Genomic DNA, 16,298 nt, shown 5'->3' with positions numbered 1-16,298 from the left:
ATGAATATGGGGTAGTACACTTTTATTTATTTAAATTCCATCATTTAAAATTATAACTTTATATCCATGCAATGCAGAAGTAATTAAAAAAATTGATTACTAGAATGAAATAATTTGAAAAGAATCACAAACAGCTACCTATCATCAGGAACATCTGTGTCAGAATCTAAATCTTCTTCTAAAGCATTCTGCAAATCTTGTATTCTTTGGCAGGCAAGTCTTAAGTCGTTCTTTGTCACTTGAAGATCTGCCTCATTATTTTCCAATGCCATTTCCTGAAAAACAAAACCATATTTTTGGAATGCAATTGAATATACAATTTAAATACAGTACGCACATTCTGTGTGTACTGTATTTAAAAAAAAAAATTTTTTCCATAATTACCACCACCTTTTCCTGTAGAAAGGATGAAGTGCTGGTAATCATTCATCTTATGTACAGCACTAAGAATGAAATAAATAAGATCTTTATTAAATAACTGACATTTCATTGGATTTTAAATCACCATTTTCAAAGCACAAAAGGTGGAATAAACAGGCAATAACAATTAGTAATGAGAATAATTCATAATTTAATGAACAACAATCTAAGTTCTAACTTGGTGCCCTCTAATATTGGATTTAAAAAAAAAAAAAAAAAAAAAAAATGATGTTTGTGGATGAGTTGGAATTAGTCTTAAAATAACTGTGTGGGACTATTAATTTGTCAAAATTTAGACAAATTAATAGTGCCACACTTGTTGAAATTGTAGCCATTTCTGTATAACACTATAGATTTCTTCCATCTTGAAAGCTATCTTTTGCTACCAGTCCTGACTCAATAATGGTGGGAATGAATTTATTTGTGTATTCTAAGGCAGATGTTAACACATCTTGTTGATCCATTGTAGACAAAGTTACAAATATGTATTTCATACTCTTCTAGATGATTGGATATATAAATAATAGATGTGAAAAGGATGGAATTTGAGGCTCTAGAGAAAGCTACTGACACAATGAAAAAGGAAAAGTTGGTCCTTGTTGGGGATCTAAATAGCAGAGTAGGAAGTGATTGTCAGACATACAAAAATGTTTTGGGAAAATTTGGAGAAAAGAGCAAAGCTAATAATAATAGCAAATACCTGTTGGATTTCTGCTCAGGACATGGACTGGTTATTACTAACACCATTCTCGTGGAAAGGCTTAGACGTTGGTTATGCATTTTCACTATATTATTTCAGGAAATTACAACGTACTAGGATATACATTAAAAAAATAAATTTTAATATATTTCGGCAACGTCACGCTGCCATTTTCAAGAACTTAGGTACAAGATACGTGCACGCAGGCACAGCAAAACAATAAATGAGCAAGAAGTATGAAGCTATTATTTCTCCTGAAGTCCTGATGGTGCCCTCCTACGGGCAATGTTGGTATTCTTGGGTGATTGGGCTGAAAGTCTTCTGATGTAAGTTCCCAAATTTGAGGAAGTGGCCGAAGTAGGACAGCTTACAGCTGCAAGGGACCTGGTACACACCAGGTAGGTCTAGGTGGGGAGGTTGGTCTTTTGTTGAGCGGATAAGGGATGCCAATTTTTTGTAAGGTAACAAGAAGTTAAGTTATGTTTTTTTAAGATTTTTGTGATTTTTTCTGAGGTGCCTCGGATATAGGGTATGGTGATGGAGGTCAAAGTAGGACAGCTTTACCCTATATCCATCACCATACCCTATATCCGAGGCACCTCAGAAAAAATCACAAAAATCTTAAAAAAACATAACTTCTTGTTACAAACCTTATAAAAAAATTGGCATCCCTTATCCAAAAGACCCCCCCCCCCCCTAGACCTACCTGGTGTGTATCAGGTCCCTTGCAGCTGTAAGCTGTCCTACTTCGGCAAAACAGGCAGGACAGCAAATATCAGAATTTCAGAACACAAGGACTACATCCGGTTTCACCAATACAGCCACTCTGGTCTTGTTGACTATGCTCTGGATACCTGCCATAGAATACGGTGGAAAAAAGCCAGCATAATACACCGTAGCAAATACAGATATGAAAAGCTTTTCATAGAATCAGCTTCAGCCTTAAGAAACGAGCCAAACCTCAACAAATTTGGCTGCATGAGACTTCCTCAAATTTGGGAAACCTACATCAGAAGCCCTTCAGCCCAATCGCCCAAGAATACCAACATTGCCCGCTAGAGGGCACCATCAGGACTTTAAGAGAAATAATAGCTTCATACTTCTTGCTCATTTATTGTTTTGCTGTGCTGCGTGCACGTATCTTGTACCTAAGTTCTTGAAAATGGCAGCGTCACGTTGCCAAAATATAGAAATATATTAAAATTTATTTTTTTAATGTATATCCTAGTACGTTATAATTTCCTGAAATAATATAGTGAAAATACTAACACCATGTTCTAACATAAAAATGTGCACAAATTCACATGGAGAGAAGAGGCAAGGAATAAGAAAAGTCTCATTGACTATGTTATTGTTGATAGTGATGTTTTCTCCCTGGTGCAGGACACCAGAGTGTACAGAGGATTTGAAATTGGAAGTGATCACTATTTAGTCTTGAGCAGGATAAAATTGAATTTCATATTGAAAAGAATGACACGTAAGAAAGCTTTAAAGCAAATAAAAGTTGAGCAGCTCTCAGATGTGAACTGTAGACTAAAATACACCAAGATTATTGAAGGAAAAATGAAAGGGCTTGAGAACAGGAACATAATCTTGGAGATTCAGTGGCAAGCCTTGAAGAAAACCCTGATTGATTCAGCTAGAGAGGCATGTGGTGAGGTTGTCTACAAGGATAGAAAAATAAGAACTTCATGGTGGACACAGGAAGTTAAAGAGGAAGTGAAGGAAAAGAAGAAAGCATAATAAAAGTTCCTGGCAAATAAGTCAGCTTGTGCTCTTAGAGAATAGAGAGACAAATGTAAGAAAGCTAAACTCTGTGTAAAACTGGCTAGATTCTATTTTATTGCCAAAGTCACTGGAGGATTTTGGCAATAAAATAGAAAATAAATATCAAGAAGGTGGCAAGATATTCTGGAGGTTGTTGAAGAAGCTCAGAAATGGAGGAAAGAATGCTGTAAAAGGACTCAGAGATGATTAAAGTGATATGAAAATGGGAGAAAGAGATATCCTTGAATTATGGAGTAATTACTTTGAAAAATTGCTAAATGAAACAAGCAATGATGACAGCACAGTGGTAAGATACGCTCAACAAGCATGCAATCAGGAATACATGTCCATACTTGAAGTAGAAAAAGCCATCAAAGGCTTGAAATATGGAAAGGCAGCAGGAGTAGATGATATTCGACCAGAAATGCTGAAGTATGGTGGTATAAAAGTGTTGCAGTGACTGCACTGCATAGTTTAGAAGACCTGGACAGAGGGACGAAGTCCCAATGATTGGAGTAGAGCTCTCGTAGTACCTATATATAAAAAGGGAAATAAAACTGAATGTGAGAATTACAGAGGTATATCCCTATTGAGTGTTCCTGGTAAGATATATGCAAGTATACTTGAGAAACGATCGAGAAGAATTGTAAAAGAAAAGCTTGGTGAAGAACAAGCTGGATTCAGGGCAAATAGAGGCTGTCAGGATCAGATCTTCACTTTACGACAAATAGTGGAGAAATCATGGGAATATAACAAAGATCTCTATTTGAGTTTTGTAGATCTGGAAAAGTCATATGACAAGGTGCCAAGAGAGAAGCTATTCAATAGTTACAGTTATATGGTGTCAATGGGGCATTATATCAAGCAATACTTAGTCTTTATTTGAGTTGTAAGTCAGCAGTTAGAATTGATGGAAGTACAGGAAGAGGGTTTAATGTTAAATCTGGTGTGAGACAAGGATGTACATTATCCTCTCTGTTATTCATTATTTATATGGATCACATTATGAAGGAAAGTGGTATTAAACATGATATCAAAATTGGAGATGTTAATGTCGGCTCTTTGCTTTATGCGGACGATGTTATGCTTATCAATAAATCTGCTACACGTCTGCAAGATTCTATGACTATATTGAATAACCATTGTAATAGATATGGTATGAAGGTCAGCATTAAAAAGACAAAGACAATGAAAATAGGCAGAATCATTGAAAATGTCAACTGTGTTGTGAATGGAGAACCTGTGGAACAAGTAAAACATTTCAGCTACTTAGGCATGATTTTTAGTGAAGATGGTAAATTAAATATGGAAATAGACAACAGAATCAACAAAGCTGGTATGGTAGGAAGTCAATTGAATAAATTCATGTGGAATAAGAGAGAAATTAGTTGGAACACTAAATTAGCTGTATACAAGACAGTGTTTAAACCAGTTTTAACTTATTAATTCTTCACCAACCAGATGGAAACCTACATTTCTCAGTTTATAGAAAGAAGACTCATACAAGCCATTATATCCATGCAGAATCTCATCTCCATCCCAGTCCAAAATCAGGAACTATTAAAACACTGGTTCATCAGGCCCACTCCTCTTGTTCTTCAGACGATCTTTTACAGAAAGAACTACAATATATAACTTCTTCCTTTCTATCTAATGGTTATAAAAATTGCTTCATTAAAAGAACTTTGAGTGGTTTTAATATGTCTTCCTCTTCAAACACAGAAGAAATAACGTGCATTACTATCCCTTATGTACAAGGCATCAGTGAACATATAGCAAAAGTTTTAAAACAACTGAATATTTTTGTTGCCTTTTGACCGTTTAAAAAAATCTCCACCTTTCTCACTTCTCCTAAGGACAAGCTTCCACATCTTAATCATCCAGGTGTCTACCAGATTCCGTACTCTTGTTGATTATCTTATTTCGGACAAATGGGAAGATCTGCCTGTATTCGGCTAGAAGAACACCACCAATCTTATATTGAATACTTTAAACCTGAAAAGTCTGGACTTGCAGAACATGCCATCTTCACTAGAAATAGAGTTCATTGGAGAAAGACAAGAGTTCTTCACAAAACTTGGTTCCTCATGGAACGCCTTTATAAAGAAACATATGAAACTCTGCTTCATTCTCCTAACTTAAACAGATCCGACAGCTTACGTCTGTCCCCTTTATGGGAGATAGTACTTTACAAATCAGCTAATCTTTCCTAACTTTTTATTGTATTGATTTTTTTTTTAGGAAATTATTGACCTTTTTAGTTATCTTACACCAGTTACTTAGGTGGCGCTTTTTGGAATAGTCAGTTATTGTTTAATTTGCGCTTAATATGTACTGAAGATGCCTGTGACACACAGGCGAAAATTATACTATTAAATAATCTTTGTACGTGAGTTTTTTCTGTTATTAATTTTGTATCAATAACTTGGCTTCTTATGCAACTGCAATTAATGATTGTCCTAGTAGGAGTTGTGAGTCAAGATGAGGATCATGCATGCAGCAGAAGTGCTTCTGTTTTGTGTCTTCTGCTGTGAAAATGTGAACCTGTTTGAACAACTAAAAGCAATGGGGTTTATTGTTGTTGTGGGGTATCCCCAAATAATATCCCAAGCTGTCATCTGAGCTTCACTGACTGTTCTGCAACTGTCATTCCACCATGGCTTAAGGAGAAGTGGAAACTAACTAGATGTTATAGGGATTGCAGTTGTGGAAGCATGTATCATAGGCCATCACATGATTCACAGCATCACTGATGGAAGAAGAGCTGACCATTGCAGAATCAAATTCTGATAATGATGAGAAGGTGAGCCAGTCAGCTTACTCAAATTTCCATCATGATATTCATGATGGAATGCATGGTTGCCCATGCAAGAAGGTGGGTATCCTGGGAAAGTGATCATTCTCAAATGAATTCTCATCAGTTTTCTACTTGAAGAGTGGGAAAAGGTACGGTGGCAAGATAGTTAAATTTTTGGCAGTGTATGTTTGAGTAAACAATATGGAAGAAGGTTTTACTCAATGTATTTGGGGAGGAAGGGGAGAGAGAGATCATTGTTTTTGAGGATTTGTTCAACAACTCTCAAATGAATTCTCATCAGTTTTCTACTTGAAGAGTGGGAAAAGGTATGGTGGCAAGATAGTTAAATCTTTGGCAGTGAATGTTTGAATAAACAATATGGAAGAAGGTTTTACTCAATGTATTTGGGGAGGAAGGGGAGAGAGATCATTGTTTTTGAGTATTTGTTCAACAACTTCTCCTCTGATGTTTGTTAGAGCACAACCCCACAAAGCGTTGTGTCCATTTAAATCCCCATTAAAAGGGGTTTGTAACTGCAATATGACAACAACAAAGCCATCTTGAGAGACATCTATGGCAAGAGGAAGCACACTGTTAATGGAGTTCTGATTCCGTTAACAGCCTAACTACAACTACTTTTATGTTTGTATTGAGTGAGTCTTGCTGAGAGGAGGTACTGATTGCCCACAAGGATGGCAACCGATCCATGAACTGGTCCATTCCCTATCCTGTCCTTATGAATGAAGACAGTATTTTGCAATGCTGGATTATCTTTCGGCTTTAGATGTGTTTCCTGTACTGGTTTATACTTCTGCAAGAGGACCTTGATGTCATCAACATTTTAAAAGATTCCATGCCAATTCCATTGTAGGAATGTTTTTTATTATTTCTTTTTGGTGATATCATCTGGCTTCATGTGTTGAGTAGTTCTGCTTTCATTAGTCTAGGATTTTTTTTTTTTTTTTTATTTTTTATTTTTTATTATTTTTTTTATAGAGAACTGAAGATGGTCAGTATCCATCATTTCCTCTTCATCATAAAAAATATCCAAGACACCATCATATTGCACTCCATCTAGGGCAGATAGTCCATCTATTAGACAGTCTTGAGACCCTCTGAGGTGCAAAGAATGAAAACAGAAAGATTACCAAAACAAGTCTTAAATTACAAACTACTAGGAAAAAGAAACCAGGAAGTCCTCTTAAGAGATTCAATGATGACTTCTTAGGCTGGAACAGGTCACTCTAAGCCTAAATCCTTGACAAGCATGATGATAATGATGAGGACTATCTTTGCATTTCCTCAGGAGTGAGTCCAAAGTAATTTGTCATCTTCTTTCACTCAAAGGAGATTCTAATCAATTCAGGGATGTTGTAATTGTAGAAGGTAGGAACGACACAAGTTTCGATCCTTACTGATACTTTTTGATAACTGCATTCTCAGCGTAAGAGGGTTTATCAGATGTTGCTGCCACTTTTGTGGTATACTGTCTCTTTGCTTTCTTGAGTGAGGCAGTGATCTGTTTTTATTTTTTTTTATCTCCTCATTCTTCCATCTTTAGTATGCTCAGGAGTAAGCTGGATGGGCTTCCTCACAATTAGGGCACTTTGGTGTTTTGCTCTTGTAATCTTTGTTGTCATGGTCTTTACTGCCACATCAGCACAGATGGTAGAGCCATGACAGGCAAATTGAGAAGGATCATACTTCCGCCATTTAATTAATGCAGTGCAAAGGATTTGAGAAATAGAGCCTTAACTGGGAAATAAGATAGTCCACTTTGACAGACATTGGTGGTTTTAGTGTGTTAAATGCAAGGATCATGGGGAACCAGATGACCATCCTTAAATGCAAGTATTCGTCTCATAGCTGTCACTCCCTGATCATCCATTTCAGAGTCGATCTCTTTATCTGGTAAGTTGAGATCACACCTCAATATTATGTCTCTGGAAAGGTTTAAAATTTTGGGGAGGTAACCATAATTGGTATTCCCCTGATAGATGTTATTTACACAAAGTAAGTTTTCTGATTGTGTTCTTAGTTGATGCTTTGATAAGTGTATTTTTTCAAAATCTTGTAATTAGGAAACTGAAATTCAGATTCATTTTTAACCATCCAATCGTTTAACAAAATTTTTCATTAAACCCAGTGTAATATATAGTGAACAGAAATATTAGGGTCAACAAGGGGCTATGTATCTCTCTCACACTCCCCCCCCCAAGACATGAAATTTACATTCTTTACATTCTTTATATTCCTGCCAGGCCTTCCTTCTAGATGAAGAAGGGTGACATTATTCCAAACGGACATTCCCCTGTTGAATGTATTATCAGGAAAAGTGGCATACTGATTTCAGCTTCTAATATTTTCTGCTTCTTATTCTGATTTTCAGTTGGTGTTTCTATTATTTTGTGATATGGTTGGGGCTTGTTGAGGGCTCTGATAGACAAGAGGATGAAGTATTCATTCTCAGGATATGTTTGGCCTTAGATATACACAGACTTGGGCCTTGAGGAAATCTGCAGCACCCTTGAACTTTACAGGCAAGCCCACTATCCAATCGATTCTATTGAGATTGAAAGCTATTGAAATACTTGTAGCAGTTTCTAAAGTAACTGCAAAGAAAACCCATACAACTAAATTTTTGCACATTTAAAATTGCATTATTGCAGAGTATGTAAAGAGGTTTTCAAAACATTGCTGATTTTTGTGCTAATGGGACAATAGAGAAAATAAATTGATTGTGTCAAGAAAATGTCCTCCCTGAAATTTCACGTCTTGGGGGGGGGGGAGAGTGTGAGAGACAGAGAGAGATACATAGCCCCCTTGTTGACCCTAATATTTCTGTTCACTATATATTACACTGAGTTTAATGAAAAATTTTGTTAAACAATTAGATGGTTAAAGAATCTGAATTTCAGTTTCCTAATTACAAGATTTTGAAAATTTTCAGAAGCCAAAATTAAGAAAGGACCTAAAATTAAGAAATAAAAAAGGATCTCACTAAAATAGAACCAAATATCTCTGCATGATTTTCAAAAGCTTGAAAATCATGCAGAGATAACTGCTGAAGGGTATTTGGACTTGGGTGGATATTTCTGAATTATGGATAAAATGTCTAAGGCTAGGAAGTGAGTGTATTGTTTGTGTTGATTTGTTCTCCTGGTCAGTTTACCTGTTCTTTAATTTTTTATGTTCTTTAAATTTTAACTCTTGTGTATTTTGTTTGCTAATGGATTTTCATTCTCCCCTGGTTCTTTCTTGAAAACATAAGTGCAACAAGTGATGAGCACGGTGAAACGTTTCATCACAATATTGTGGTAATGGTATTGGTACAATAGGATATTACAAATTATTTCTTAAAAAAAGAGGGACATGCAACAATTCTTTACGAGGAGGAGACAAAATACTCATTAGATCTTTTAAATAATTGTATTTTTAACAAAGACTTCAATTTCGGCTATTTATGTCATTTTACAAAATGCAATTTTTTTTTCTTATTGAAATTTATTATTATTATTATTATTTTTTTTTTAATCATTGGAAAATACATTACGTCAACGTGATCATCAGTCATCTGGATAATTATTCTTTTCAGTATTCTAAAAAACATATGTTTGGCTAGGTGTTGTACATAAAAATAATAAACAGAAAACTTGTTACCACTACTTTTTTACTCAAACATTATATTAAGTGTCATACCAAGTCATGCTGCTTGTGGTATGCTTCAGATTCTTTCTGCTGCAAGCTTGCATAATCTTCACGAAGATCTCGTAATTGTCTTTGCAACCTACGAACACTTTCTTGAGCTTGATGTTCCTTATTTCGCAACACATCACATTCTTCCCTAAGTCTTTCACACTGTTCTTTGTGTCTAGATATTTGGTGCTATGTAAAGTAAAAAAATATTAATTTTCACATGATAATAATAAATAATAATTTATAACTGGAATAATATTTATAACAATGCCATAAAAGCTTGAAAAGAAATATACTGAAATTATTTTATCAAAGCAAAACAGTATTGTTCGGCTCTGTCTGGGTCTCATTATGGGTACACAAACATTAGAATAACAAGAAAACATTTTTTTTTTGGTCCTGTTTTTAGTAAACAGTAAATGAAGTAAAAAGCAAAGTAAGTAGTGCATATTTTATTTTAAATGTTCTATGAAAGACAATTGCAGCATTAAATATCATAATTCAATTTTTACCTTTTTTTTTACCTTACCTCTAGTCTTGAATGTGTAGTTTGCTCCAGTTCAAGCTTTGACTCTGAGTCTCTAATTTTTGCCTCTAATCTATGGACTTTATGAATATCTTCTGTATGTCCTGACAACTGTTCTACTTTACCAGATAAGTCTGTTACCTAAAAAAAAGTAGAGAAATGGAGATGAGTAATTCTATTATTTCAGAAGAGGAATCTTGATTTAATTACTTTGTGATACCAATTCCACACAGTTCAGTGATCCACAATTTGTATTTGAATATCTAGTGTGTTGCTCAGAGAGTATAAATAGACATATTATTATTATTCAGGACCTCCATGAAACAATGAGGCTAATCATTTATGATCTATTTTAGACTGCATAAATTTTCTCCTAACATTCTTTAAATTCATTTACTGTCTGCACTATTACTAGTCTTTCATACAATACATTCAGTGCTCCTACCACTACCAGGCCAGCCATTTCAAAAAAGCTACTCAATTCCCTTGCACAATTTTCAGGAATGACAATTGTCTCTTCCCCTCATTTTTCATATAACAAATCTTCCCAGTTTCTACTCAGTAAATATCTCTCAACAACTTAAATGTCTCAATTATACCACTTCTTAATTTTCTTCTAACAAACTCTGCAGATACATATACCTTAGTCAATCCTCATAACCAATGTTCCACACTCCTGATATCATTTTTATCTGTCATTACACCCTTTTCAAAAGTCTCTTCATCTCTTTAAAATCCCACTAACCAAATTTGAGCAGAGTAATCCAGAGATGATCATTAGTGCATGAAATCAATGCACTTATCTCTGGTAGTCAGGGTCCTTCTCAGTATTATAATAATCTTCTAGACCACCGTCATCACGCCACCTCTGCAAAATGCTTTCTAAACTTCAAAAATCTATCCACCAGCTCTCCAAGGTCTTTTGTCCTTTCTGCCTTCTCCAGTATAGTTTCCCAACATGGTATGCAGGCTCCATCTTGTGGAACCCAAAATCAAATTCCAACTTAGGTTCATTAAATACTGGCATCTCGATTCGCTCAACTCACCTTTGAAGCTTATTTCACCAGCACTGACAACCATCCCCAGTTTTGCATTATTTATAAACAACTGAATATCTCTCAATATTTGCATACTAGAAGACAAGGGATAGACATGTGCAACAAGATAATTCTATATTTATTGTGAGAATTGTCTAATTTTTAGTTTAAGTGTGACTTGTGATAGCTGAGTTTGAAATGCAGTGTTTGGTAAATTCTTAGGAAATATTACTTTAAGTTCATTGTTTCTTGTTGGCACTCTGGTAAAAAAATGGCAGTGAAAGGTAGATCATTGCATAGGTCGGTGAAAGATAAAGTAAATGACTTGGTGCCGAGAATGTAGTATGTATGAGAAGATGATGCAGATGTTTATGAGGAGAGGTTTAGTAAGAGTGTGGTATGCAGAAAGTACGATATTCTGATGGACAACAAGGCTTGTTTAAATCAGAGTAGGGAACATGGTATTGTAACTGAAATGGTTGTTTCAGAAGAAAATGGTGTGAACGATAAGAAAGCATGTGAAACTAGTAGTGAAGAAAAGAATGTGATTGGTGATAAAGAGTGTGATAAGGATGCTAAAAAAACAGCAATTAATGGTAAAACGGCAAACAAGCTCATGTGACTAATTATGGGATGGTGAGAGTGAAAGATTGAAAATCGATGTAAGTTCGAAAGTTGAGTTGGCTAAGCACGAGATGAAGTGGATGTGGAGTGAAAGAAGAGAATTGTAGATATGAAAGTATGGATGAGTGAAGAAGGAGGAAATGAATAGTACTAGTATGAAAGAGGTAACAAAAGACTTGTAAGTGGCATTATATGGGAATTTGATTATTAGAGGTTTGGTGAATGAGAAGATGCACAAGGTTTGTTTTCCAGAAGTTAAAATGAATAGAGTGACTGACACACTAGATGTGAGGAGTAAGCAAGCAAAAGAGTTGGTAGTGGAAACAAATGACTTGACTGGAAACAAGGAGAATATAAGACTGGATACCAGGAGGTTGTTGAGAAGATAACGGTGTGATAGGAAAGGTAGTCAGTGTGTTTCCACAGTATGACAGTGACAAGATGAGGCAGAGGGCAAGGATTATGAATGATATATTAGTGGAAATGTGTGAAGATAAAGGAGTGCAGATTGTTAATGTGTGGAATGAGTTTGAAAGAAGAATTGAATTGTATAAGAAGAGTGATGGACTGCATTTGAATGGTTTTGGTATGAGTCACTTGGAGAAACTGATGATGGAAGGGAGAGTAATGAGTGTAGAGAATGGATCTGAGCAAGTAAGTGATGTGGAAAAAGAGTACAGAAGGAAGGATTAAAGTGGTGCATATGAATGGAGAAGTTGGTAGCATGAGTGTAAAGAATGAGAGAACAAGTACGTAAAAGAAAACAGGGGAATGGGGGGGGGGGAACTCAGGGTGGACAGGGGAACAAGCATGAGAAAATTCAATGCTCAAAGAAGAGGTGAAAGTGTGAGTAGACAAGACAAGAATAATGGGATTGCCTGAATGTGGTTTGAATAGGATACTAGGATGAGTAAATAGAGAGAAGAATGCCTCTTGAGGACTGCATGGAGAACCAACATCTAATAAGTGGTACCAGTGAAACATATTATAGATTCAGAAATGAGTATATGAATGCTAGATGATATTCTGACAGCAATAAAGATGGAAGGGTATGATGTTTTTCAAGAAGACAAAAAGAGTAAAAATGGAAGTGGACTGCTACTGATGATAGAAAAGAAGTTATGTCTACACAAGGTACAGATGTAAGGAGGAATTAGTTATAGTGGTTTTGAGGCAGTATAATGCGAGATAGAAATAAATTGAATGAAATACCTAGTTGGATATACAGTAAAGGGTATATAGTATATTTAGTAATATATACTATATAGTATATACTAGTAAATACTGTAATATATACTAGTAAAGGATATATAGTAATACCTAGTAAAGGCCTGGAAAAGTGAAGGGTAGTGACCATGAAATGTATAAGCAAATAGAAAAAGGGTTATCATTATGAATGATTTTAATTACAGCAATATAGATTGGGATGATGCGATACCAACTGGAAATAAAGAAAATGAATTTCTTTAGTTTTTGAGGGATAACTACCTCAGACAGTAAGCAACAGAGGGCACACGAGGATTGCGGGTTTTGGATTTGATCATCTCATCAGAGGATGACATTACACATAAATGAGGTGTCAAATTTCCCTCCATTTGGTGAAAGTGACCATGAAGTGATTACCTGAGTGGTTGCAAGCCATGTGAGGACTTCTGTCAGGAAATGGTATATGTGGAACTACAAGGTTAGTGATTATGAGAAGCTCAGGAGATAGGTTGATGGTATGGCATGGAATAAGGAGTTGGGTGGTCTTAGGTGCTATTCAAAGGTTGGAGGGTTAAATAAGGTAGGTGTGAAATGGATGAATGAAGAGTTTAAGCATGCAATACAGAGAAAGAAGGTATTATTGTTACACCCTGATACCTTAAGAATGTAGAATTCCAAGCTATCATGGTGTAACATGAAGAGCAAATAAAATAAAACCTCTGTATAAAAGCTAATAGATGAATTATTTAAAAGAGAGAAAAATGTTCTTGCATCCACGTAAAATATATGTCAAAAAAAATTTTAGCTAAGTAAGACAGAAAAGGATTAGTCATAAGAAATTGTATGTGAGAGGCTAGAGATTAAAATATTAAGTAAATTCATAGAAAAATTTTGGAAGGGGGATTAAATTAGAGGCTAGCAAAAGAAAAACAACAGACTATAGCTTAGAGTCAATTCCTGGATTTAGACATTGTCACGGGCTCGCTGACCAAAGGATGTGTGGCAGAAAAACGCCACCGTAATTGGTCGGTGAAGTCGAATCAAGTAAGGGACGGAGAAAAGAAATTAAAGAAGGTGCCGTTAGGAGAGAAGGTATAAAAGGGTTAGGACCCCCCCCACCACCACCACCACAAGAGGCTTTTTCCACGGAGAGTTTCTTCACGAGCTCCTTCATATAGGTTTCATGTGGTTTTTCTGAGTGGCGGGATGGAGTTAATCTCCGTCGTCACAATAAGGAAACAAAAGTGAGCGGGATTTCGATTCCATATTTCCTATGGTAAGAAACGAGGAATGTCATTTAGCCAAAGGAAAGAAGGTATTATCTATGTGTTTCATAATCCAGTGACAACTACGAAAAAAGGAAATCTGTAAAAGAAGTCTGTGTTCACGTGGTGAGTTTCACAGCCATTGTATAGATGATTCTAAAAGTGTCCTTAATTCAAGTACGAAAGGTTAAGATCGCGTAAGCACAGTTTATTGCCAAAAGAACTTAGGGGTGACTGATTATAGGAGAGATCATACCATGATAGTTCAATCGGAAAAAGATAGAGGCCAATATAGAAAAATCAAGAGAAAAAGGTACTGTAAAATCTCATGTTAACTGAAAATCGTCTGTAATTGTAATCATTATTCTATTACTGAACTATTGAAGAGACTAAGGAAATTTATACTAGGATTTTAGTACATGACTGATTATAATGAAAATATATTTGTTAATATTATATAAGTAATTCATGTGTCCTAAGAATTATGCATGTGTATTGTAACGTATAGGAAAGTTTTAAATGTCAAAGTTATGTGTTAGTACAGTAAAAGGATAATTTAATCTACATAGTTTTGGATAGTTAAATAGAGTGAATTGATCACATGTGTCCATGTGCTACAGCATATAGCGTATATTCAGACTAATATAGGGTTAACTAAGATGTTAATTAGATCTGGGATTGTACATATGATTTTATGTGTTGAATTTGTTATGGCGGCATGATTGTAATACCCATATAGGATCTTAGCCAAATTACTTGTGATAAGCTAATGTTATTTTGTAAATATTTTCTTAGTATTGAATTGAATTATATTAGAAATTGAATTGTACCATGCTAATGAGTTTAATAAACCTTTGTTAATTGATAAAAACAGTTGTCTGAAATTGCTGCCCAATGCACCACTTGAAAACGTACGAACCTAATCACACGGGGAAATTAATGTGTTAAAAAATGAGATAAAGTGTCACGACTGCAATATTGTTTCACATTCAGACATATTTTAGTAATTGCTCCTTGTTTTTGTATTTAATATCTCAAACCAAATGTTCCAAAAGGTGCAGCATATTATAAATATTAGGGACACTAAGGGGAGAAATAACTTAAATATTTCTATTTTTGGGTGATATCTCGTGCATAGATAATAATTGAACATAGATAAGCATAATTTCACTAGGCAGGATAATAATCGTAAATTGGGACACAACATTATGGAGGCAACATAAGATGAGTGGTAATAATCAATTCCATTAGGAGTACAAAGGGCAGGCGACTAGGTTGATAAGGGTATCAAAAGTGCAGTATGAGCAGCAGTTAGCTAATAAAGCAAAAAACCTAGGGAGTTCTTTCGACATGTGGCCAGCACAAAAAATTATGATTATTATAGAATGACATTAATTGGAGAGAGAATGGTATAAGGATAACTGCTGCAGAGAATATAGTTGAGATATTTAATGAGCAATGTTCATAAAAGTTATATCATTATTGTGAATGTGACATTGTGGAGAGTTTGAGAAGAGTGATTGACTGTGAGTGAGAAAGAGGTAGGTGGGGAATTGAGCAGAGCATATCTGGTGTAACTTCAGCAATGGTGGCAGTAATTCTGGAATGCAGCTCATCCAAATTGGATGGTAGTGGTACAAACACGCGATCTTTCGCAAAGCCCCACAAGAAAAAAAATCTTATGGAGTAAGGTTGGGGATTGCAGTGGCTAAAGCTACAGGCAACCCTCTACCAATCCATCCACCTGGAAAACAGGAGTCAAGGTATGAGATGGTGCTCCATCTTGCTGAAAATTTAAGCATCTGTCGTAGTCATCATCATCTGATTGTGGTATTAGGTACCCTTGTAGCATGTCCAGATACACACCAGGCAATGGTAGACTCAGAAAAAAAGAAAGGTCTATAAATTTTCTTCTTGTTTATGACACAAAAAAAATTTAGCCTTCGGGGTGCCGCGAACATGTTCTATGATGGCATGTGGATTTTTGCTTCCCCAAATTCTGCAGCCATGAATGTTTACTTTCCCACTTATATGAAAAGTGCACTCATCACTGAAAATGACCATGCACAAAAAAAGTCCTCATTTTGTTCTACCCTACTGATCATTTCTATACAGAAATCCTGGAATATCTTCTTTCTTCAAATGCAGTATGAGGCTAAATTTGTAGGATCTTAAATGTAGGCGCTGTTGTAAAACATGCCACACAGTTACATGTGGAATTCCAATTTGATGAGATGCCCATCTGGTTGACTTTCCAGGG

At 35.5% G+C, this 16,298-nt stretch overlaps 1 protein-coding gene across 1 annotated transcript in view; it reads right to left on the bottom strand.

The window, feature by feature from the left end:
• Window positions 1-16,298, bottom strand: part of Mhcl (Myosin heavy chain-like) — a 719,798-nt gene that overhangs the window by 60,906 nt on the left and 642,594 nt on the right. Inside the window, exons 32-34 of the mRNA XM_090414205.1 lie at window positions 9,910-10,047; window positions 9,384-9,569; window positions 139-275 (exon numbers count right to left, since the gene is read on the bottom strand). Coding sequence (XP_090270331.1) covers window positions 139-275; window positions 9,384-9,569; window positions 9,910-10,047 — 461 coding nt within the window. The remainder of the gene's footprint in view (window positions 1-138; window positions 276-9,383; window positions 9,570-9,909; window positions 10,048-16,298) is intronic.

The sequence above is a fragment of the Typopeltis vanoorti genome, chromosome 24, assembly GCF_054136105.1.
Source record: "Typopeltis vanoorti isolate ZY-2024b chromosome 24, IOZ_Tvanoo_1.0, whole genome shotgun sequence".
Taxonomy (NCBI): domain Eukaryota; kingdom Metazoa; phylum Arthropoda; class Arachnida; order Uropygi; family Thelyphonidae; genus Typopeltis; species Typopeltis vanoorti.
The sequence above is the reverse complement of the archived record's forward strand: the minus strand, read 5'-3'. Positions and strand labels throughout refer to the sequence as shown.